This window comes from Zalophus californianus, chromosome 15, assembly GCF_009762305.2.
Source record: "Zalophus californianus isolate mZalCal1 chromosome 15, mZalCal1.pri.v2, whole genome shotgun sequence".
Classification (NCBI taxonomy): Eukaryota; Metazoa; Chordata; class Mammalia; order Carnivora; family Otariidae; genus Zalophus; species Zalophus californianus.
The window spans coordinates 88,328,971-88,352,766 of record NC_045609.1 but is presented as its reverse complement, the minus strand read 5'-3'; the positions used below and the strand labels follow the sequence as shown (position 1 = coordinate 88,352,766).

The window sequence follows — 23,796 nt, the reverse complement described above, 5'->3', positions numbered from 1 at the left end:
AGCTCTGAGGCCGGACAGCTCAGGGAGGGTGATGACACTTGACAGGTCTTATGTTGAAATGTATCTGCTCAGGCTGCAAGAGGGGGGCTTATGTAATCCGGGCGGTGTGTTTACTAAAGTGTGAAAGGAACCTTTGAAAATCAAGGGAGGGAGGGAGTGGGAGAGAGACACAGGGAGAGACAGAGAGACAGAGAGAGGGAGGAGCCCCCAGTGCCACCTGGCCCAGACAGGACTGGGGCTGCCCGTGGCCACCTGGCAGCAGTCAGCATCCACTAGGAGTGGAGGTCACCTGGCTGGCCACCCAGAGGGCCGCCTGAGCATCGGGGGTCCACAGAGCACACCCTCAGGTCCCCCGGTGCTTCCTCGGCATTAGGCTGATACAGCTGAGACAACGTTGGAGCAGGTCCCCTGTCCGAGCCGGCGGAGGGGGAGCTCTGCCACTCAGGGGGTCTGCACAGCTCGGGGAGGGGCTGTAGCACACGCAACGGAGGCGGTGATTTGTGGCAGGACAGTCTCTCCGTCCGAGACTGGAGGAGGCCTTCGGGCACCAGGGGCCATCGCAGACATAGGTCTCCACGTGCGGGGTGGACCCTGCTGGGGACGTCCCTGTGGTGTCCTGCAGGCTAGGAGGGCCATGCACCCTGACGGAGGAGCCTGGGTGTGTAGGGGACTGAGGCGCAGCGAGGGGGATTTGCGTGTCGGTGCTACACACAGCAGGAGGCAGGTTCGCCACCCCTTTCCGTGCTGGGAGCGACGGGCGGGGATCACACTCGGTGCTTTTGCCGCAGAGTCCTGACCCCAAGTGGAGGCTGAAAGGGACCCACGCACTCCCACAGGATGGGGCTTAGTCACCACCGAGACTGTGGACCCCTGACTGCACGCCCAGCTCCCCAGAGGCTCCCGCGGGGGCTCCGAATCACAGATCGATGGAAATCAGCCAACCTGGAGGAGAGAGGGAGATGATTGTAGAAATGAACAGAGTGTAGCAGTATCATGTGGCCTGACGTGCAGGCCTTGGAGCCCCAGGAGTCAAGGAGAAAGACAACAGGGCAGACAAAAATTTTACAGATTTCTGCCGTAATTGCAGAGATTTTCACCAGACAGGTCCCTGCCAAGGAGGTTCGAGGGCGGCTTTTTGTTGCCATCTCTTCCAGGAAGCTAAGTCCCCAGGTTCTGATGTGTGGGGCATGCTGTCTTCTGTCAACAGTGAATACCCAGAGGGCTTCTGGGCCTGGGACACACCTGCCTCTTCACGTCGTCCGAGTGCCTTGCAGGACTGAGCCACCTCAGGTCAGACGTGACGAGGCCGTGTTGCAGGCGAGCTTTCGTCCAACTCAGGCCTCCGTGTGGTGTCAGCAGTCAGATATTTAAGGAGAGGCATTTCTATGGAAACAAAAGAAAAACAAAGGTTAATAGTTACTATTATAAACTCAATTTCTCAGTTTGGAGAGCAGCCAGTTAAGAAAGTTCTCGCTTTGAGCTTAAAGCATCTTTAGATGGTGTTTTCTTTCTTATTTTTTAAAAAGATTTTATTTATTTGACAGATAGAGAGAGAGCACAAGCAGGGGGAGCTGCAGACAGAGGGAGAGGGAGAAGCAGACTCCGCTGAGCAGGGAGCCTGACTCGGGGCTCGATCCCAGGACTCTGGGATCATGACCTGAGCCGAAGGCAGATGTTTCACCCATGGAGCCACCTAGGTGCCCTGAGGATGGCGGTCTCAATCTGATGGGTGTTCCTGCTCCTTGACGATGTCACCAGGTGACCCGGTGAATTCTCTGAGCCATCCACACAGTCGGCAGAGGGTTGTCCTGATGGGCTCTGTTGTGGTGACCACTCTGAAGTTTGCATCAAGCTGTCCAGCCGTCCATCAGGCTGTTGGGGCTTCGGGAAAAGGGCAGTTTTAATTCTTAGCGATTCCAAGTCAGCAAGGTGGAGGGAAATTGGAAACGTTAGTTTGGAGAGGTGTAGCCAGATATTTGGGGAAACTAGAAGAATTAGGACCCAGTCCAGTTCACGGGGACATGATGAAGCCTCAGAAACAATGAACAGGAGTGGACTCTGGTGCTGGGCACACTGTAGGTGTCTACTGAAACATTATTCTTCCTACACCCAGCCGTGTTTACCAAAGATAATCATAGTCAGACAAAGTAAATCGGGCTTCATTTAACTTGGCCTGATTATTTACATAAGTGCAGTGGGAATAATGATTTTATGCATATTCCCAAATAGGATATTCCAGTCAAAGCTTTGGTAATATCCAAGGGGCGTTATTGGCTCCAAAAAGTCAATCTTGGTTCCTTAAAACTGTCCAAGAATAAGGGATCTCAGATGGGAGGTTGAAAGCATCTCCAGGCCACGAAATCAAGCTGAGGACACACCCAATGGGGTCCTATTCCAAGGAGGACACATTCTTTTTGAACTTAGGTCAATACCTATGTTACCATGAAAATAAGAATACTCAGTAGGAGTTTCTGAATTCCAGAAGAGACAAAAACAAATAAATAAACAAATGTTTTATTTCTGTTTACACAAAAGTGCACTTTACCAAATTGCTGTAAGTTACAGATAGCTGGAAAGAAAGGAGAAAGGGGTTCTCAAATCTGGAAAACATGACATGCAAGACCAACCACGCTTTGAAGAAAGTTATAAACGTTATGATCACCCCCACCCGTTCCTTCAATCCCGAGTCGTTAATTCTCGGTTTGCTTGGTTTGGAGCTGGTGGTTTTATGAATCAGTTTCTTGGTCAGAGTTGTGGAAATATTCTCACTGGGTTCAAGGGTGTGATCCTAAAGTTCCCAGAGGCTGGTGTTCTGTGGGACTTGTCAGGGTCCTTTCCGGGACTGCCCGTGGTTGACTGTAAACACTGAGGGGAAGAATCGAGGGTAAAACAGTAGCCGAGAATGACGGAAGCCGCAGCATGTCTACGGGGGAAAGATCCGGTGAGAGTTCTCTGGTAAAACACGAGGCCGCTGATGAGGGAACTCGGTCGTTTCTGTAACATGCCACCTTTTGAAATAATAATAATTGGAATGATGATTGATTTTCGGGACGGTAGGGACGTGAACACCTTTCTAGGCATTTTATATAATTTCTGAAACACCCACATTAGTGATAGGCACCCAAACAAACAAAACCAAGAGAAGTAAGTAACAAACAGGACCCCTGCAGCCCTACCTCAGACCTGCTGAGCCGCAGTGTCTCCGGTGGTTGTGGGGTCCGGCGGGGTTCACGCCCACCGCCTGGCACGTCTCCGGCAGCAAGCGAGTGAATGTGCCTGGCCTGTCTCTGGGTTTTGGCAGGTCGTTTCCTGCGCCCTCACCCTCGCTTCCTGCAGCTGCCCGCCCACAAACACTATATCCCCAGAGGAGGTAGGAGGGGGCTCTGAGTGTGGGCTTGGGAGAGAGGGGGTCATCACTGCCCCCCTCTGTGTGAGGGCGACCCGCTGCAGGCAAGGAGCCCCCTCGCAGTCCCAGCGCTCGGGGCCCCGGGGCCCAAGCCTCCGCCACCTCCCCCGCCTCCCACGTCCATGGAGAGCCTGGGTTGGGGGCTCACTGGGAGCTTTCTCTCATGCCAGCGTCCTTTTTCATATTTCCGGCATTCCCCTTTGTGATAATTGTGATTTATAATTAAAAAAATGTATGTTTGGTCTGTGCTGGCTCCTGGCACAGGGCTCCTAAAATTCTTGGAATTTCCTAAGCGATGGGCCTAAGGGTGTCTTTTTGTTCTGTAATGAGGTGACTCTGGGCAGCCGCTGGGCCGCCTCAGGGTGGGGGCTGGCTGCCAGGGAGCCAGCCCTGTGATGGAAGGTTGGAACTTTCATCCTGCCCCCCAAAAGGAGGGCATCTCGAGAGCTTTGGGCTAGTGAGCACAAGGTCATGCTGGGGGAGCCGGGTCCGGGAGCTGGCGTGGAAGCTCGGCGCCCCAGCCCCACCTCTCCCCGGGGCGCCTTTGGCCTTCCTGTTCCTGAGTTACAGCCTCTTAAAATAAACCAATGATCTAGTGAGTCAGCTGTTTCCCTGAGTTCTGTCAGTCGCTCTAGCAAACCGAACCCATGGAGGGGGTGGTGGGAACCTCCCATCTAACGCCGGGCAGTCAGACGCACAGGTGATGGCCTGGATGCAGGATCAGGGTCTTTCTCCAGGTGGACACCAGTCCCCTGACCTCTGCCCTCTAGAGTGTGTGTGGCATCGGGGATGCTCTCGGGAGCAACCGGGGCAGGGCAGCAGGGGGAGGGCGGTGAGCACACAGGGGGTAGGAGCCCAGGGCCACGTTTCCTTACCTGGAAATAAGGTCGCCACAGATGTGATTAAGGGTCTCAAGACGATAGGAAAGCGAATAACAAAAAGCTGTTGCATTTTTCATTTTCAATCAAGCTGCACTCATAAACATCTTTATTCAGTTTTCACTTTGGGTGGGGAGGTCATTTAAATTTTAATTTTAATCACTCAGAAATAGGAGGGCTGTTACTCTTGCCCACTTTTTTTTCTTGGAAGAGATCGGAAGCTCCTTGCCAAAAGAGAAGTAAGTCATTAGCTTAATAAATAGTGAAACACAAGGCAAACTACTAATGTTTAATTTTTCATACCTCCATGAATATTTCAGCAAATAATAGAAGGCTCCTTATATTGCAATAACAAGGCCTCCAGGGGGTCGGGGGCCAGGGGGCAGGGGGGCCAGGCCTCCTTCTTCCCTCTCTTGATGTCATTTCTTTAAAATTAAGGCAGGAGTTAGTTTCATTTTCCAGTTCATTGAAGAAAGATATTTATATTCAAGATGACACCTTCAAGGCATCTATCCACACACCTCCCTGCACGGCGGTGGCCTGCTTCCGCTCCCAGAAGATGCTTGTCAATCAAGCCGGATTCTGCTCTGGTTGCCGTTCATGTTGGCGACGCGTAAGCACCCGCTTCATCACGTCCGCCTGGCGCTGGGCTGACAGCTCAGTGATGGCAGCGGCCACGTGGGAGTGGGAGCCGTCATTCGTGGTGAGGGAGACTGGCGGGGACAGGGCTGGCCTGCTTGGGACACACACGTGGGAAGTCCGTCACAGACGCACACGCGCGTTCACACTCACGCGCACACACCCACAGAGCCTCACAGACGCACACTCACGCGCACACACCCACAGAGCCTCACAGACGCACACTCACGCTCACACTCACACACCCACACGCACAAGTGCACACGTGTGGTCACACACACACAGCCCACCACCCTCAGAAGCCAGCTGGCTTCACCAGGGGCCCCCAGGGCACAGGCTGACTGCTGGAGGGTTCAGTCTGCACAGAAATTTCGACATTTCCAGCTTGTCTTTGTGCAACCTCAGCCCCTCAGCCTTGCTTCAGGCTTTAGGAACATAATTAAAGCCAACCTCCATCAAACCATTTCCAACTTTTCCAGGACTTTTTCTGACACCATCAACTAGTGCCAGTCTCCTTTCTACTCTCACAGCTTAAGTGTGAGGGCCCTCTCGGAGTCAGGAGCAGGCTTGTCCCCTGGGCAGGTGCTGAGCCTGGCGTCTGTCAGTTGGGGACACAGAAATGTCTCCCAGACCCCGTCACCCTCCTGCGTAGCTGCGGCCTGATCAGGACAGTCTGGGCTCACACCCGGTCCTTCCCCTCAGGGGATGAGCTGGGGCGTCCCTGCGAGGGGTGGCTAGGCACTGGGACCTCGGCGCTCACCCACAGCTGTGGCTTCACACTTGCAGGGGGCCTCGTTCCTGGCCGTGTGAAGGGGGAGCTACGTCGGGACAAGGCTGCCGACACAAGCCGGGCTGTCAGGTGGTGGCCGGTCCAGGCTGTGGGTGTGGGCCGCTGAGTTCCTCACCTCTCCGTGTTCTGCCCACGCCCCCGTTCATCTACCTGCTCAACAGCCTGGCCAGGTGTGTGGGATACGTGACCTGGTGGGTCAGACGCAGACGCTGGGGTTGAGGTCAGCCCCAAGGCCAGTGTGCATCCCCAGGAGGGCGCTTGGCTGTGTGGTGGGCTGGCCTGGCCGCAGGCCTGATACAAGGATCCAAGGGCATGTGTGCTGAGGAAGGGACTCGGGAGCATGATGGGGCAGGGAAGGAGGTGGAGGGAGGTAGTAGGCAGTGTAGACCTGGACTCCTGCTCTGGTCCCGGGGCCAAGTCCTGCTGGGACCCAGAAGACATGGAGAAGCCTCGGGTTCCACCAGCCTGGGCAAGGGGCTCCCAGCAGCCCAACCTCCTGGGCGGGGAGGCCAACTGCACCTTTGCATATGAACTACAAAGAGCCACCCTCCCAGGATAACTACAAAACATCACCCCTTGGCTGATGGGCCACAGAAGGTACTGACCCCTCTGTGCTGGGGAGACAGTCCGCCCTGACCCCCAGCGGGCCAGGGGGGAGGATGGGCTCCTTCTCCCAGGCCAGCCAGGTCCTCTCCACCGGAGGGGCCTTGCCCATGTTGCCACTGCTCCTGGTGCCTCTTGTCTTGGGGTTCAGCACCCCGAGAACAGGGTCTGACCCTGATCACATAGATTACAGCCGCCCTTCTGCAGAAAACAAGACATGCCTGTAGGAAGGTTTTAGTCAGGGCCTCTGTCCACAGGGCCACTTGAGAAATGCCAGGTGCCCCTGACCTAAGGGGACATTTGTAAGGAAAATCATAAGGTGACAATTGAGATCAGTCTGCTCCTTTTGCGAGGGGTCCCTGGGGCCTCGATAACAGGCTCCTTGCCGTAGGCTTGACTGACCTGAGCACCACCCCTGGGACAGGAGTGCCGGGGGACACCACCTTCAGAACCCCAGGTTTGAATGGCTTTCTAGTGCAGACCCCTGTGGGGCCCAGCCCAGACCTGTCACTCCAGCAACCACCCCGGTCCGGGCTGACAGGGGCTGCCTGGACCCCTGAGGGGGACTGGAGTTGGGGGCACAGGGAGGAGCTGACTCTCCAGGGCTGTGGTGGCCTGGGCTGGCTACGTGCCTCAGGGTCCAGTGGGGAGCTGTTGTCACAGTCACCAGGCCACCACAGAGCCCAGGGACAGGCTGTAGAGGTAGAGTCGCAGGCGGGGACAACCCCGACTTGAGGGGAGCAGAGAGCCCCATGAGTTTGCCGGGGAACCCACGTGGCTGCAAACTCCAAGCATTCCTGAGCACGGTGGGGCAGCCTCAGGACCCCTGGAAGCAGGTGAGAGCCTGGGGCAGGAGAGGGATCCAAGGGCCCTTCCTCATTTTACACCCCAAATGCTGAGAGGAGACACGGAAATCCATGGAGGCAGCAGCTCACCCTCAGGGTGAGTGACCCCCTGCCAGAGGCTGGGGGTGTCGGGGCTGGAGCAGGACTGCGGCCTCATTGGTGGAAGCCCCTCCAGGACCCAGTTTCCTCGCGCTGTGAGGGAAGCCCAACCTGGGCTGTCCGGTGACAGTGAGGGGCCTGGTCACTGGTCTGGGGGCATCGGACGCTTTCACCACAGCTGGACCCTTCCCAGCCTGATTTCCCGGTTGGGACCCTCGTGAACCTTCACTGATCTGCTCACAGATGGCTGCCTGTCTGTGATTCTGGGGAAACCTTGTCTGCCGCTGTCCCAGCCTCGGGACACTCAGGGCCCCTTGGACGTCGCCAGCACACTGGGCTTCCTGCCCGAGGCTGAGGAGGCTCTGGCTCTCTCGCTGTCCCGCCCTCCAGGTGTGGGGTTGGGGGGGGGGCTGGCGTTAGCTAGCTTGTCCCTCTGCTCCATTTTGATGCCCCCCCGCCTCCTTGTGCGGGTCCGCCTGCACCTCCCAACCCAACAATGCCCGCCCTGGCGGCTGCCACCTGGGGCGCCCCAGCCCTGTCCACCAGCCGGGGAGGCAGCACTGCCCCAAGAACAGACAGGACCCCCAGGTGCTCCTGAGTCCTGGAGGGGCGCTCTGTCCTCACACGGCTCGCCTGCGGGCCCCGGGGGGCTCCACGGAGTGCGCCTCGAGGCCGGCGTTCCAGGTCCTCAGGGAGCAGCAGGAAGCCCGTCCTCTGGTGAGGGTGCGTGGTGCCCCCAGGCCGCGGTCCTGGAGGGCGGGCCACCAGTGTCCTCACCGTGGGAGGACGGTGGGCTCATGGCTCACATTCCTGTGGGTTCCCAACTTCGGTGAGTGGAATTGTGCAATTTCTTATTTTATCAAATCGCTGAGCGTCTGTCTGGGCCGACTTAGCAGCTGCCGGCCGGGTCTCAGCGCAGGGAGAGTAGGAAACGCCCGCGAGCGGCGCAGCCAGCAGGAGGGAGACGGGACAGCTAAAAAAACGCAGCCCGTGCCTCCATGGAGGCTCTTCCTCCCCAGACGCAGGAAGGGCTGGTGTCCACGGACAAGGGCGCTCAACACCATGGAGAAGCCGAGCAGGCGTCCTTTGTAGCTGGACCTCGCTATCTGAGCCCAGGAGCCAAATCCCAAGGTTTGGGCACCAAAATATCCTAAAGCCACCCGAACACTCCCCACCCAGCACAGATTTCCTCGCCGGCCTCCACGCGGCCCCCACACGTGGGCAGGGTTCCCAATTCACAGATGGAGAACCTCGGGCTCGTGGTTGAGTGAGTGGCCTGCAGCTGCCCAAGGAGGCATGAGCGGTGTGGCGCCTGAGCCCGCTCGGTCCGGTTCCAGAGCCTGAGCCTGTGCCACCAACCCCCAGCGACCCCCAGGGCCCCCAGGCTCACGGTACGTAGGAGCTGGGCCGTCTGTGGACCGAATGAATGGAGCCCGGCCTCCTGGGATGGTAGGAAGTGGCCAGGCCCCCGACGGCACTGGGCAGAAAGGACAATGCCCAGAGAGGTCCTCCCGGCAGCATCGGTGCGGCTCCTGGTAGCTCCTTCCCCTCAGTCCCCAGGCCATGGCCACAGTACCTTCCCATAGTGCATTCCAGGCCCTACGACAGACCTCGAGGAGCTCGGGCAGCAGAAATAGGTGCTGCCTGTCCCTGTCTGCACAGGAACGGGGCCGCTCGGAGGACTCAGTGAGATGTTACAGAGGCCATCCCTCTGGAAGCAGGGAACGTGGCTTTCATGCAAACAGGAGCCCTCTGCACCATGGATGGAGGCCACGGACTCTCAAACAGCTGTGCTGTGACTGGCCACTCTGGACACGGAGGTTGGGGGTGGGAGCAGAAGGAGGGACCAAGGGGGGGCCGTGGGCAGTAAGCCAGGTGAGAGAGAGCGGCAGACCCCTGGAGGGTCCAGGCACACGGCCCTGCCTTCCTGAAATAAAAGTCACTTTAGTTCCTTTTTCCCCCTCTTTATGCCTCTGATTCCTTTATTTTACCAAATTGCACCAAGGTAATCTTAAACATCTTTGTCTTGTTTCTGACTTAATAAGAGTAATGATAATATTTCCTTAGGATGTTGGAAAATGCTCATTTCTTCCTAATTAATTTAGAGCTTTTAATCAAGAATAGATGCCGGATCTTATCAAATGCCTTTTAGGCACTTACGGAAATAATCATGTCAAGAATAAATGTCCGCGTATGAAGCCACCTTTGAATTCCCAGGATGAGCCCACCCGGCCATCCCCTTTTTGTGCTGTTAGATTCTGCTGGCTAACACTTATTTATTGAAGAGTTTTACATTGATATTCACAAGCAAGACTGGTTTGTAGCTTTCAGTTTTGTGCTACCTTGTCAAAACTAAGTATCGATGTTGTTCTGTCTTCACAGACATAATTTGGAAGATTTCCTTCTTCTTCTGCGCTCTGGTACTGTTTATATAGCATTAATTTTTAATTCTGTTTAAAAGAATTAATATCTTTGTAATGTTGAGTCTCTGTATCCGAGCACACCCAAGTCCCTTGTCCTTTCTCCAGTCTCCTGCCAAGAGCTATGGAGTCAGCTTTCTGCCAAGATTCTGTGGCCTGTCCCCTGTGGCGTCGGGTCTGCGTTCGGCTCTGTGCCCTCCATGGTAACGGGTCCACGGAGAGGGCTGTCTCTTCTGGATGCTGTCTTCCTTCCCATCTTCCTAGAAAAGCACCATAAAAACAAGGTATTCTCCTACGAGTTTTGAGTTTAAATCTCTATGCGATCCCTTCTTTATCATTTATTATTTCGTATATTTGTACTTTTTCCATTTTTCTCAGCTAGTGAAAGACTAACTTGGAGCTGGATTTATTTAGCCAAGCTCTGGTCCTTCTGCTTTCTCCTCTTTCCTATTATTATCACTTTACTTCCTTCTTTGTGCTTCTATGTTAATGTTACTCCTTCTAAAACTTGAGTTGGGTGGTTGATACTCTGTGTGGTTCATAATCTTAAATATTCATTCTTCCTCAGAGGACTGCCTTTGGCAGTAAGGTGTATGCTTCCCCTCTGGTTCTTTCTGAGATGGTCTATTTAATAAATTTGTTTTCATTTCTCCTTGAATCTCAGAGCTGGTTAAGGCACAGGTGTTTTTATTCGGTTAGGAGGGCTGTTTGCAGTTGTATTTTAATGTCTAATTTTGTTGTCACGATCAGACAATGTTCTCCACACTGTTTCTACTTTGGGGACTATTTAAGGGTTTTTTGGGAACCTCATTTGGGATCAATAATGGAACATTCTGTGGGAAAGAAAAGTTTTGTTCTCTACGTTCAGCATAAGATACAGATCTCAACCGGACATCTCTAACGGAGACATAAAATTTTACACCTGTCTTCTTGGCCCGTGTAGGTAAGACAGAATTAAGGTTTCTTGTTTGGAATATTTTCCTACTGTTTTTGCTGATGCTTTCTTAATTTGATTTTAACCTCGCCCGATAGCAGGACCCTCCCGTCTCTCCCTGCCACCTGTTCCCGTCTGTCTGACCTCTGGCCCACTTGGGTGTTGGCGGGTCTCTTTTAACAGCAGGTAACTAGTTTGCTTTGTGTTCCAATTTGAGTCTTTTTCATTCAACAGGTGTGTTTCAGGCCCATAACATTTATGGATATGACTTTGGTCTTATTATGTTTTAAGTTTTTATATTTATTTGTTTTATTTATATTTTATGTTTATTCATACCTTTGAATTTTTAGGTGACGCTTTCTGTCTTTATTGTTTTTTTATCTTTTTCTTTCCCCCAAATGATCTGTGCTTCCCGTGCTTGGGTTTGTGTGGCTCGCCGTGGAGGCCTCGCCCTTGTGGTGAGGCTTCTCCCACAGCCACGCTGGTGTCCTGGGGCGCCCCTGCTTTGTCATCCCTGCCTTGACTTTTTTCTTGACTTTTCCCCCCTCAATCCATTTTTTTCTAGTAAAATCCTTTAAGTTTCTGGGGTGGGGGTGAGCCACCAGAAGAAATGTCTGAGGTTGTGCTGACAGGAGCAGGGGAGCGGTCAGCGTGCGTGCCCAGCACCCTCGGAGCGGGCCCAGAACTGGCGGACCCTCCCGCCCAGTCCCTGGGGAAGGACGCCAGTGCCCACAGCTCTGGAACTGTGGCCGTGGGGGCTGCTCGCTCTCCTGCTCCAGGACACATGGCTCAGTCCCTGCCCTTCATGGAGCCGGTCAGGAGGGACCTACCCCTGAGCAGCTCTGTCATCCCACCCACCCCGGTCCACACTGGTGGGGGCTGCTCCCCAGCCCCCCAGAACTTTCCGGAGCATCTGAAATCCCCTCTCCTGGGGCAAGGCTGTTGGAGCAGCAGGGCCCCTCCTTCCTGGGCCTTCATCCTGCGAGACTCTCCTGTGCAGCCAGCCTGGTGAGACAGGAATAGGCACCACCCACTGACTCTTGCGGCGAGGTCCACAACCCCTCTACTGAATGAGCCCGCCCCTCTGCCTGGCAGCTGCCGACGGCCTGGCACAGAAGGACCCCTGGCTGCCCCTGCCCGGCCTCCAGACACCCCGGGCCACAGCCCCTGCGTGCCCGCCCTCCTGGGCCGGCCTGTCCCATGTGGTCCCCCTTCCCTGAGGGTGCCGGGCCACCTGCCTGCCTGGCTGGACCCCAAGACCCAGAGCACAGGGCAGCCGCCCAACTGAGAGCAGAGAGCCCTGAGCACAGAGACCTGAACACATAAGTAACTATTTGGGGTCTCCTAAAACCGGCAGTGGCTGGAAGACACCAATTGTACTGTTTGAGGCCAGGCCTGGGAGCTCCTGAGCCTGGGGAGGAGGCGGGGGTATCCCAGGGGCACCTGCCCAGCCCAGCCAGCAGGGAGATGTCACAGCATCTGGGCCTTGCTCAGCCTCGGCGGTCAGAACCCACACCCCGAGGCCCGGCCTGCGTCTGCCCTGCGCACAGGGGCCCTGCTCCTCTCCCTTCATCCCTGCGGCCCTGGTGCTTCTGCATGAGGACCAGCGCACAGCGAAGGTGCCAGAGTCTGGGCTCCACCCTGCTCCCATATCCAGGGCTCTGCTTATCCCCAGGGGTCCCGAGTCTCGGCCTGTGAGGACCAGGGTCCCATCCTGCCGGGCCTACCAGAAGCATCTCACTTCTTCCCGGACATTTCTGCCTAAAGAGCCGGCTGTGACCCGGAGCCCACTCTCCCCGAGGCGCTGGGGACGTGCTGAGCCCCCGATACAGAGTGTGCCTGCAGATCTCTCCTGTTTGCAGGACACTTTTCCCGGACCACGTTTCAGACAGGCTGCTTCCTCCACCAAATCCTGCTTGGGAGAGTGAGGGGAGAGCTGCAGGTCTAGAAGGTTCCCCTTGCCTTGTGCTTTGCACACAATGAAAACCCCTCTGAGAATCCTTTCCCTGAGCCTGCCTCTTTCTCATCCTCAGACCAGGGCCAGAGGGAAAACCCACCAGGTCCCCGTGGGTGGGGGAGGGGGAGTGAGGCCCCCCCCACACTGGGGAGGGTCAGGTGAGAGTACCCCCCCCCACCCAGGCACCATCCTGCAAGGTTCTGTACAAACAAGACAACAGGCCCAAATGGAATCGCTCTCCCCAAGCCCCAGGTCTCCAACCCAAACCCAGAAATGGATCCTTAAAGCTTTCAGTGAGGCGGGAACGTGTGGTCAGCCCTGGGTAGGTCATCTGCCTGACAGGCCCCTGCTGTCCCCTGAGGAAAGGTCACGCTGCAATGACCCACCCGCGTTTTGCTGCGGGAACTTCCTCGTCCCGCTCCCTTCTGCCTGTAATTCCTGTCTGCCGGATGGGATGCTGCCTGATTCTTGAATCATTGAACAAAGCTAGTTAAGATCCTTAAAATTTGCTTGGTTGAATTTTGTTTTTTAGCAGTTCCAGAAGAAGTTGCCATTTTCGATCTAGGGTCAGTGGTTCCATGGGTCCCTGTTCTCATCCCCCATGATGCCTGGGGCAGGAGGGAGGTGTGCGGGGTGGTCTGCATCAAGCAGGCACAGACGTGGTATCTGCCTCAGTCCCGGCGCCAGAGACAAAGGGCACGTCCCCATTTTGGGTACAGGGGAGGGTAAGGGGGGCTGGGGTCCCCTGAGGTGGATGATGCAAGTGCCTGCTGGAGGCTCTGAAGCTCTGGGCTCACAGGCAGATTACCCACGTGGTTGAAAACTTGAAAAAAGTGCAAATTCATAGGAACAGCCGTGCGGAGAAACCACAGAGAAACTCAAGAGGAACTGCAGAGTGGGTATCGGGAACAAGGCCCGAGGCTTCCCCGCTGCAGCCCCGCTGCAGCCCCGCAGACGCCAGCATCCCACAGCCCTGGCGGGGCTGCCCACGCCCGTCCAGGTACCGGCCTGCTCTATAAACCCAGGGGAAACTGACTGTGGACGACTGGTCCACGAAGCCCCAGGACTGGGGCGGGGGAGACATTCCCACCGCACAGCGAGCGGAGGAAAGACCTGTCCGCAGGATGCACAGGAGTTCAGGAGCTCAGGAACTCCATCCAGAGAGGACAGACGGCTTGACTCAGTAAATGGGCACAAGGCCTGGCCAGGCACATGGCAGTCCCACAAGCACATGAGCCATCAGTAAGGAAGTGCAAGCGGAAACCAGGGTGAGGTGCCACATCACACCCACGAGAACGGTGACAATGTGAAGGTGACGGCAAACCACACCAGATATCTGGGGCGGCTGGAACTGTCGTGCGTTGCTGGTGGACATGTAAAATGGTGCAGCCCTTTGAAAACCAATTTGCAGTTTTTATAAAGCAAGCATACACCCACCCTGTGTGTCAGCATCTGCCCCAAAGAAGCGAAAGCAAGCTCCCCAAAACACATGGAGTTGACGGAAGCCTTGATCATCACAGCCCTCAGCAGGAGCGTGGATGCGCGTGTGAGGGAACAGAGCTCACGCTGGAGCAACATGGGCGCAGACCGCGCGAGTCCAGTTCTACACAAAGCGTTGTCTGTAAGTGCGGCACGGTGACATCAATGTGATCTCAATGACATGTCCTGGCTCTAGCTTGCTTTATTGTAGGAACGCAGCATATGATACACATCACATACATGCAAACAACATATGAGTTCGTCCCGTGTTTGTCCGGGTAAGTCTGCCAGTCAGCAGTGGGCGATTAGTGGTTCAGCTCTGGGGGGTCAGAAGTGACACGCAGATTTTCAGCTGTGCGGGCGTCGGCGCCCCTTAGCCCCGCATCGTCCGGGGGTCAGCCATGCTGCTCCACATCTCAAGGAACACACAGCTGCGTGGACGAGGCTGGAGAACGCCGTGTTGAGTGAGAGAAAAAGCTGGACACCAGAGAACGTTTGGTCAGATCTCACGCCAAGTGGGACGCCAGGCCAACTGTGAGAGGTAAACAGGAGCAGACGTTGTCTGGGGCACGGGGAGTGGGCTGGGACGGTAGGGGCCTCCGTGGGGGGGACCAAATGACCCGATCCTGATAGGAGTGTGGTTACGGGGCGAATGCATTTGTCAGAACTCTGAAAATGGGACGTTTAAGGCCTGTGCATGTCATTGCAAGTGCATCATAGCACAATAAAGGTGGGGAAAGACGGCTTGAGACCCCAGTGTCAGACAAGGTGGGATTCGAGGCATAAGGCCCTAAACGAGACAGGGATGGGCACTTTACAATGACCATGGGGCAACCCACAGTGAAGACGGGATGGCCCTAAATGCCCATGTGCCAAACCGTATAGAATCGTATTCATGGATCAAGGAGGCTGGACAGGAACCCGTCCACGGATAAAGGAAAGCAAAGCCGTGGCCCACTCAGCTGGTGCCCAGCACAGGCCTTGCAAGGGTCTGCGGGGCACTGTGGGAGCCGAGTGCATGTCTGGGCCTGGAGGGACCTCGGGGAGCCCCCAGAGCAGATGCAGCTGGGCTGGCAGCCCCACAGGAAGCAAGACCACCACCACACGACAAATACCCACCCTCTGAACACTCAACTTCTTTAGGAAACTGTTGCGCCAAAGAAGAGGTAGGAGCTCTCATTCCAGAACATCCAATAAACAATGACACAGAAAGCCCCACTGTTCAGAAACAGCCAGAATTCGGAAGTCAGCAAAGTAATGGCACGTGACTGTTAACATCCGCCACGCAGAGGGCAGAGCTCCCACCAGGACCCCCCTGGAACACCGTCCAACCCGAGGAGACAGAGGTCACCCTGTGGAAAGATGACCACGCATGGGGATTCCTCTTAGCCTGGAGAGAAGCTCTGTGGTCTCCACCCCCGACGCTGTGCACCAGGGGTGCACCTGCCTCAGCAACCGCATCCCATCCTCGCCCACCCGCGGGGGGCCCATTCCGCAGACCTAACTGATTGTCACACTCCCCGTTTCCTTGCTAACGAGGTACAGGGAACGGGGCCACATACTTCCCCCATATTTGTGTAAGAAAACATGTTTCAACAATTTGAGAATTAAACCATTTTTAAAAAGAGATTTTATTTTTAAGTAATCTCTCCACTGAATGTGGGGCTTGAACCCACGATCCTGAGATCAAGAGTCACACACTCCACCGATGGAGGCAGCCAAGCACCCCGTGAATCAAGCTTTTACACTACATACCAGAAATTACGGGGTCCACGGTGCTCAGATGAAACTCCATACCCCTGCTTACTTTATTAACTAACAAGAAAAGAAAGTAATTAAATTAAGCATCCAACTCAAGAAGAACTAGAACATACAGCCAAGTTAAGTTACAAAAGGGGAGGGTAAGAATTAAAGAAAAAATTAGTCAAAAACGAATTCTAGGATCAATAAATAAACCCGAAAGCTCATTCTTTCAAAAAAAAAGGGGGGGGGGGACAATAAAGTAGAACCATTAGCTGGCCTAACCAAGAAAAAAAGACAGAGACACAAAATAAGGAAAAACAGTAGAAATAGCCCAAGACACAGAGAAGATGAGACAACCACAGGTTCACACCTGTGCGTTCTCAAGTCTGGGCGACACGGATGCTGTTTCAGAAAAGTACAGACGGGCCCGGGCAGAACCAGTGACCCTCGCTCACGCACACACACATGCACACACATAGCCACATGCACACACACCCACACAAGCACACATGCACACACACCCACATGCGTGCACACACACTCACCAACTCGCCTGCCCAAAACAAACAAAAGAACAGGTCCAGTTTCCCAAGCGCTGGTGAACTTGAAGGAACGTGTAACTACAATGTTATGAAAGCAGTCTGAGAGTAGAGACAAAGGACAAGCTTCTGAATTCTGTTTGAATAGAAACTGTAGAACCACTTCCCGTGCTGGCATCGAGGCAGGGATTCTAAGTAACCTGTTAGCAGGACCAGAGCCTTCCCCTCGGCCTCAGGAGGCACCAGCCCTGCATCACCGCGCTCTCGGACTTCTGCCCCTGGGCCGCGAGACCAGGCACTCCTGTTGTCCGGGCCGCCGGCGGTGGTGGGCCTGTTAGCGCGGCCTAAGCTGACGGAGATGGTGGGCCTGGGAAGCAGACACAGGCCATGGTCCCTGTGTGGAAAGAGGGTGACCGAAGTGCTGCTTTGAGGGACATGCAGGGACTTCCCACTGCAGGTGCCACCCGGAGGCCAGCCAGGGAGGCGCGAGGAACCGTCAGGGGAAGGGCCGCCCACGCCGATGCCTTCCTGTGAGCACAGTGTGACCCTACGTGGGCCCCTACGTGGGCCCCTACGTGGGCAACGCCGTGGTGTCGCCTGGGCTGCCTTGGCCTGTCTTCGAGGCGTCTTGGGTCGGAGCATGGACGAGGAAGAGCACTGGCCGGGGAAATGCACAGAGCCCCACAAGTTCCACACTCGATTCTCAAGCAAAAAAAGAAAAAGAACATGTTGGGCCTGACCTGAATTGTCTTTACTAAATGAAACACCATCCAGCAAAAAAAGCACTTTGTGCCCCATTCTTCAAATTTAAGGCTACTGTATAACTAGAAAAATGAGTTTTAATATTTAATACTCTAGGATCTGGAAAATCTCTTACTACATAATGTTGGGAGATACTTCCTTGGGGGGAATAAATATTTTATAAATGCTGTGTGCATGGTGCCAAGCGTCCCTCTGAATAAACAAAGACACATTTGAGGATGCTCTGTGGGAGCTAACAGCTGGCTGACGAAACAGGGACTGGAGCCTTCTACCTCCAAGACAGTGCGTGACTCCAGACCCCGAGCAAAATGGGGGTGTGGGTTTCAGAATCATGTCCGGGCAGAAGCTATTTTATCATGCGTACCTATACGTATACACACATACACATACCATACATTATCATGTGTGCACACAGGTACATGTGTGTATACACATTTCGTCATGCTTTGAATTTTAAATCTTAGAAAATGTAGACCCAATACTTGCCAGAAATCTGCCCTGTGGTCTGCCCTGCATCCTTATCTTCTTGAAAAGGCAAGGTGGAAGCCTTGGTGAGGACATCAGCTGGGAGTGTCCCAGGGAAAAAGAAGCAGCTAGATTTAACAAGAGATATGTCTATTTCTTTTTCACATAAGGCCATCCAGGACCAAGCAGCTGCCCCACAGACGGGAGACCCAGGCTTCTTCATCCACAGCGTGGAGGCTACCTCCTCATGGCACAAAACGGCTGTTCAAGGTCCAGCCTTCATAGCCACATTTCCACCAGCGGGCAAGAGGAAGACCAACCAAGGGGTTGCTCTCCCTGTAAGAATACTCCCCTAAAATTGCTTTTTTTGTTACTTGACCACACTGGCTACAAGGGAGGTGGGAAGTGAGGTAGCCTTGTGCCTGCCAAAAATCGGAGTCTATTCCTGAGACAGAAGAAGGGAAGGGGAGGAGAGAGCGTAAAGAAAGCTGAACAGTACGTGGGGCAGCACGGACTTCCCCACAGTCTTAGAGGCGGGACAGAGGGGAGAGCTAACCCTTGAACAGTGCTCGACATTTTCCTCTCCTGTCCGCCCTCCTAGGCTAACCCGGCGGCACCCCGGCTCCCCCAGCTGCCAGCCGGTTCACAGCCACCCTGCCCTGGCGCCCCAGGCCGGTGCTCCTCCTCACGCGGCCGGGTCCCAGCTTGGTCCCACTGGCCCTGGGTCCCAGATGACCGCCCATGGGTATGCTGCAGCTGTTCCATGGTAAATGGCGACTGCAGGGAGTTTTGAAGGAAGTGCGACCATGTGCCCGACGCTCCAGAAGAGAGGAGGACCCTGCCGGCCGCCCCTTCCCACTTAGCCACATCCTGGTCTCCCCAGTCTTTGCTTCCTCTGCCTGGCCCAGAGCTGGGTGGACGTGGGCTCGCAGAGAGTGCTCCTTCACGCCTGGTGCCGCTGCCCTCCCTTGTTCACGCGCCTCCCCATCGTTGGCGTGGAGCCCCGGCCCGGCCCGCCTCCCTGCGGAGAGGCAGCCTGCCGTGGGGCCCACCACACTTCACTCACTGCGGGATACTTGCATTGTTTCCACTTCGGGGCTAATATGAACAAAGCTGCTGTGGACACTCTTGTGCACGGCTTTCTGAGGACACATCAGGCATCTTGGGTAAACCCCTAAAAGTAGGATCCTGGGGTCATAGGGCAGCAGCTTGTTTCACTTCATTAGAAACTTTCTGTTTCTCAGTGATTGTACCACTTTTCATTCTCACCGGCCGTGTGTGAGGGTCCCCGCTGGTGTATCTCACCGATATTCATCATGGTCAATCTCTTTAATTTCAGCAATTCTAATGGGTCTACAACAGAATCTCATTTTGACTTAAATTTGCATTTCCCTGATTACTCAGGATGCCGAGAGCCTTTTTATGTGCTTACTTGGTAATCTTAGATCTTCTACTGTTCAGTGTCTACTCACGTCTTCTGTCCAATGTTTGTGTGTGTTGTCTTTCCTTATTGATTTACTGGGTTTTAAAACTATAACCTGGGTAGAATTTCCATGTCAGGTATATTTATCGTGAATATTTTCTTCCAATCTGTTCATTTTCTTTACAGTCTTTCAAATAGCAGAGGTTTTACTTTTGACGAAGACAGTTTTATTTTTTTCCTTGATGGTTTCACTTTCTTGTGCCCTAGCTAAGAAACTTCCAGCTCCAAGATGGTGTGGTATTTTCTTTCACTCTTACACACACTTCAATTTCCTTCTAAGCCTATGACCTGGCTCTGATGAGGGCTGCCCAGCGTGGCGCGGGGGCTGCGTGTCCTGGTGCCCATCCACCCCCCAGGTGTTCTGCACCGTTGTGGGAAAGACCACCGTTTTCCCCACTGAATCAGCACGTCTGGCCAGATCAGGGGACTCTGGACGCGGGATCTGGTTCTGAACTCCGTTCTGCTCCCCTGGTCTACACCACCTTCCGTGCTGCCGCAGCCTTCCTGTCAGTCTTGAAATGAAGGAGTGTGAGTCCTCCAGTGCTGCTCTTCTCCCTCACGGTCCTCTTGGCCACTCTAGGTTCTCTGTGTTTCCATGGATATGGTAGGGTCCGCTGTCGACTTCCAGAAAAAGGTCTGCTGGGCTTGTGACTGGGATTGCTCTGAGCGAGAAGCGTACCTCCGAGCGAAAGGACATCTTACAAATCCAAACCTTCCGGCCCCCGACCACAGCCCTCTCTCCATTTCTCTCAACCGTGTTTTGTAGATTTAGTGCAGGGATAGTACACATCTTTTGTTAAATTTATTCCACAGCGGTGTGTTTCTGATGCTACTCTAATGGTATGTTTCTGTCCTTTTTCATCTGTTGCTGGTATTTACAGATACAATCCACATTCACATATTGATGCTGTACCCTGTCCCTTGCTAAATTCCCTTAGCAGTTACATGTTTTTGTGGATGCCACAGGATTCTCTACATACACCATCCCATTAGCCAATAGAAACCCATCAACTTTAAAAGGGCTCATTTGTCTTATTCCTTTAGAAATATCCCTCCCCAGATGACACAGTCCCTGCCTCATCTCTTTCCACTCCACGAGAAGCCAAATTTCTTGAAAAAGTTGTGCACCTCTTTGTCTCCACTACAGACCCCACTCACTCTCCCACCCCCTCCAGCGCTCTGCCACCCTCCCACCCCCCTTCAGAGAAATGGCTATTCTTGGGCCACTCACAGCCTCCACCTTGCTAATCCCAGCTGCTGTTTCTCAGTGTTTATCTTACTGCCATCTTGGCCAGATTTGACGTAGCTGATCCCTCCCCCAACACCCTTCCTCTGGCTCTCTGGGGCTCTGCCCGGCTTCCTTTCCACCTCTCTGCCCCGCCCCCCTGCAGCTCTTCCTGCTGCTCCTGGCCGAGGGGTCTCCAAAGCTGGTGGTCTCCAGCCCCGCTCCACCCCTGGTGCACTCATCCACACACCAGCATGTCTAGGCAGCTGTGAGCAGACCTGCACCTCCAGGAGCCTTCCTGCAAAGGTGCACTCTGAATACCTCAGCATCCCGCATGCCCGGACAGAACACCCAGCACCTGCTCCTGAGCTACCACCTGTCCAGCCCTCATCTGGAGCTCCCCATGCCGGTGCATGCCCCATCCACCCTTGTGTGTAAGCCCCAGGATTGTGGCCTCTTGGCCGTCTTTGGTCCCACACCTGTCACCCAGACACGCTCTCCCTTCCTGCCCTGGGTGTGTGCCTGCGGCCTCTTCACCTTCACCCTCTCCAAACCAGTCTTCACCTGGCACCCTCAGAAAACGCCGAGACCCGGGCGCACCGCGTCCAGTACCCTTGGGAGGTACTGGCGATCCCACCCTGGCCAGCGCCCTGGAGCCCGGTTCCCGGCTGTCCCGCCCACGCGCCCTCGCGGGCGCCCCTCCCTCCTGCTCAGGTGCCATTCTTCCCGCCTTTGTGGGGAGCCTCCTCTCCTCTTGCAAATCTCAGCTCACCCGTCCCGTGCTTGCGCGACCCTCTCAGGATCCGACCCTTAGATAGGCATTCACTGTTTGCCTGGTGTCCTCTCCGCACGCGGCAGCCCAGGTGCAGCCCCTGCGTTTCCAGGCACGCTCAGGCCCCGCCCAGGCAGGGGCGAACAGCTGTCCGGACGATCCTCGGTCTGTAGGATGCCCGAATCAATGCCTGAATGAACGCCCGAGTGAATGAGTTAAGGCAGGCGGGAATACGTTCCGGAAGCCAGGCCCGGATCCAGGGGCATCCTTGACCTGGGGGACGCGGGCCGCTCGGCTGGAGCATCGCCCCGGGGAGTGGGCAGGGGCCGGTGCGAGTGGGGTCGCCCGGGCCAGCGTGGGCACGACCCCGACGCGAGCGCACCCTGCCCTCGCTCCACTCCCCTCGCCCCGGGGCTGCGCCCCCGCCCCCACGTCCTAGTCCGGGAAGAGGGCGGGAAGAACGCGCACCGGGTGGTCTCCCCGCGGCGGTTCGCCTCCGGACTAGTGTGGCCCAGTCGCCGACCCGTAGGATCGGCCGGCGTCCCCCTCGGTCGCTAGGCAACCACCGGCGGTCGGCTAGCCGGAGAAAACCCAGCGCGCTCGGTCCCGGCGCCATGGACCTGGTCATCACGCAGGAGCTGGCCCGCGCCCAGAGCCAGCAGGGTGGGCGGGGGACCCGACCCCCAGCCAGAGGGACCCGGAACCCGCCAGGACCCTGCCCCCTGGGGAGGCGGACCCAGCAGACCCCTGACCTGGGGCGGCCGGGTCCCGCCCGACTCGGGATTCCCACCTCGGGGAGGTCGCGGAACCCACACTGCCCCCCCCCCCCCCACCACGTAGGACCTCCGCGACCCCGCCTTGTCATCCATCCCGGTTGCTCAGGATCCCTGCCCCCACCCCTGCCGAGGCTCGGGCCTGGTGGAGGTTGGGGAGGGGGTGCGGCCGCGGGGGTGGACGCCTGGCCGCCGGCCGCCGGCCCCCTCCCACACTGGCCCCCGGTGCACAGTGCTGCCATGCGGGCTTTCTCCAGACCAGACCTTTCTCCACTGTCGTCCTGGTAGATGACGCGTCCCTGAAGAGGGCTTATGAGCTGATTAAGTCGGCCAACCTGGGCAGATCAGAGTTTGACCCCATGGAGAGCTTCAGCCCAGACCTGTTTGTTTTGTGTGCAGAACAGGCGCTGAAGGTACTGAGTCGGGGGTCCTAGGAGGGTCTCTGTTTCTGGGAGCACGAGGTGGAGCTGGAGACAGCACCTGGGGGCGGGGGTGCCGTCCTCAGGTCTTGGCAGAGCCGCTGCCTGGCGCCCCATCCGCAGGCACCCTTCTGGGGCCGTTCATGGCCGCGGTGTGGTGTCTTGCAGATGGGGCACCCGGAGATGAGTGACGACTGCATCCAGATGTACTTCAAGGTGAAGGGGCCCGTCACCCAGTTCCTGGGCCGAGCGCACCTGTGCAGGGCCCAGCTCTGTGCCCCCAAGTCCACCGAAAACCTGGTGAGAGATGCCCCTGGTGAGAGGCCTCAAATGGAGCAGGCATCCATTTGAGGGTGAAGCCTTCCAACCCTAACCTTCAGTGGGACCCCGCCAGGTCCCCATTCCTAAACGAATACCTAATGGTTTGTCCCACTTGAGGTTTTCCCTGAGGCTGCCTTGATTCTCCTCAAAATTTTACATCTTGTGTGGAAAGAGTTACAATCTCACCCTGCTTCCAAAATTGTGTCAGGCTAGACAAATCCTAAAGTACTCTTTATGGAAAGCTCAGCCAGCAGATTTATCGTCAGTTTCCCGCTTGTGCTTTTCCCGGAAGCTCCTGTCTGACCTTTGGCGTCTGCATCCTGGTGCCCTGGTTGTGCCCAGGACAGCTACCCTTGAGCCTGGCCGGGTGTGCCTGAGACCGCACGAGGCACCGCAGCTCCTGCTGCTTCCACATGGGCTCCCAGGCCAGTCCTTAGTGTGGTTTAATGTCCACGGAAGTGACCACGAGCAATGATTGATGTTTCAGTGGCAAATTCAATGCAATTGTGCATTTTTTATGTTGTTTTAGGAGGAATTTGAAAATTGTGTGACTCAGTATATGAAGGCAATAAACTTTGCAAAAGGAGAACCCAGGTAGGCATAATAGCATCGGCCATTTCTACCTGGGATTGTGTAAAAGGTACAGGACCAGGATTTACCAAGTGGTTCTACCTGTTTAGACTGGCGGGGCGGGGGGGGGGGGGGGGGGTTGTCCTTGCTGTGTCCTTGCTGTATGCTTGTCTCTAACGCGTAGAGCTGGGTCCCACACACACATGATTTTGTGTGTCCTGCGGTTTCCGTGATATGCAGATGGCTTTTGTCTGTGTTCTCTGTGGGAACTTCTCCTTTGGCTGGTCTCCATGGCCCTCTTACTTTCTGGGCCTCTCTGAGGGTTCAGCATCAGAGCCTCTCCCTCCCCTGCCCTCCCCCGTCCCCCCCCCCACCTCTATCCCCTCTGGCAGATTGCCCGGGCCAAGGCCTCCTATCCCTAGCGATTCAGCTAAAACTCTAACACAGTTTTCTACTTAATGTTTCCTTCGTCGAAAAGAAATATTATTGAAACTGTTAAGGTTGCACATAAAGTGGTATTAATACAACCTATTTAAGTAGGATACACCATTTAAAGGAGATTCAAGCGTAAATCCTGGTTCACTCCTTCGGGCTCCCGATCAGTGCTGTTGAGAGCCTCGTCCCCATGCACCCTGGGTCTTACAAGGCAGAGCTGGCCTCTCAGAGAGGCCTGG

The 23,796-nt window shown here is 55.5% G+C and overlaps 1 protein-coding gene and 1 long non-coding RNA gene across 2 annotated transcripts in view; one reads left to right on the top strand and one right to left on the bottom strand.

Moving 5' to 3' along the window:
- Positions 1-14,241: 14,241 nt before the first annotated feature.
- On the bottom strand, positions 14,242-21,516 carry LOC113923685. Its single transcript, XR_003520398.1, has 4 exons — positions 21,040-21,516; positions 15,806-15,865; positions 15,170-15,268; positions 14,242-14,582 (listed from the first exon to the last, which is right to left on the bottom strand). It is a non-coding gene; the product is annotated as an uncharacterized LOC113923685 (long non-coding RNA).
- An 88-nt stretch (positions 21,517-21,604) lies between these two features.
- CFAP46 (cilia and flagella associated protein 46) overlaps positions 21,605-23,796 on the top strand; it is a 102,704-nt gene continuing 100,512 nt past the window's right edge. The window contains 4 exon segments of the mRNA XM_027597015.2: positions 21,605-21,702; positions 22,101-22,225; positions 22,400-22,531; positions 23,082-23,146. Of these exon segments, the coding sequence (XP_027452816.2) occupies positions 21,654-21,702; positions 22,101-22,225; positions 22,400-22,531; positions 23,082-23,146 (371 nt within the window). The 5' untranslated portion in view covers positions 21,605-21,653.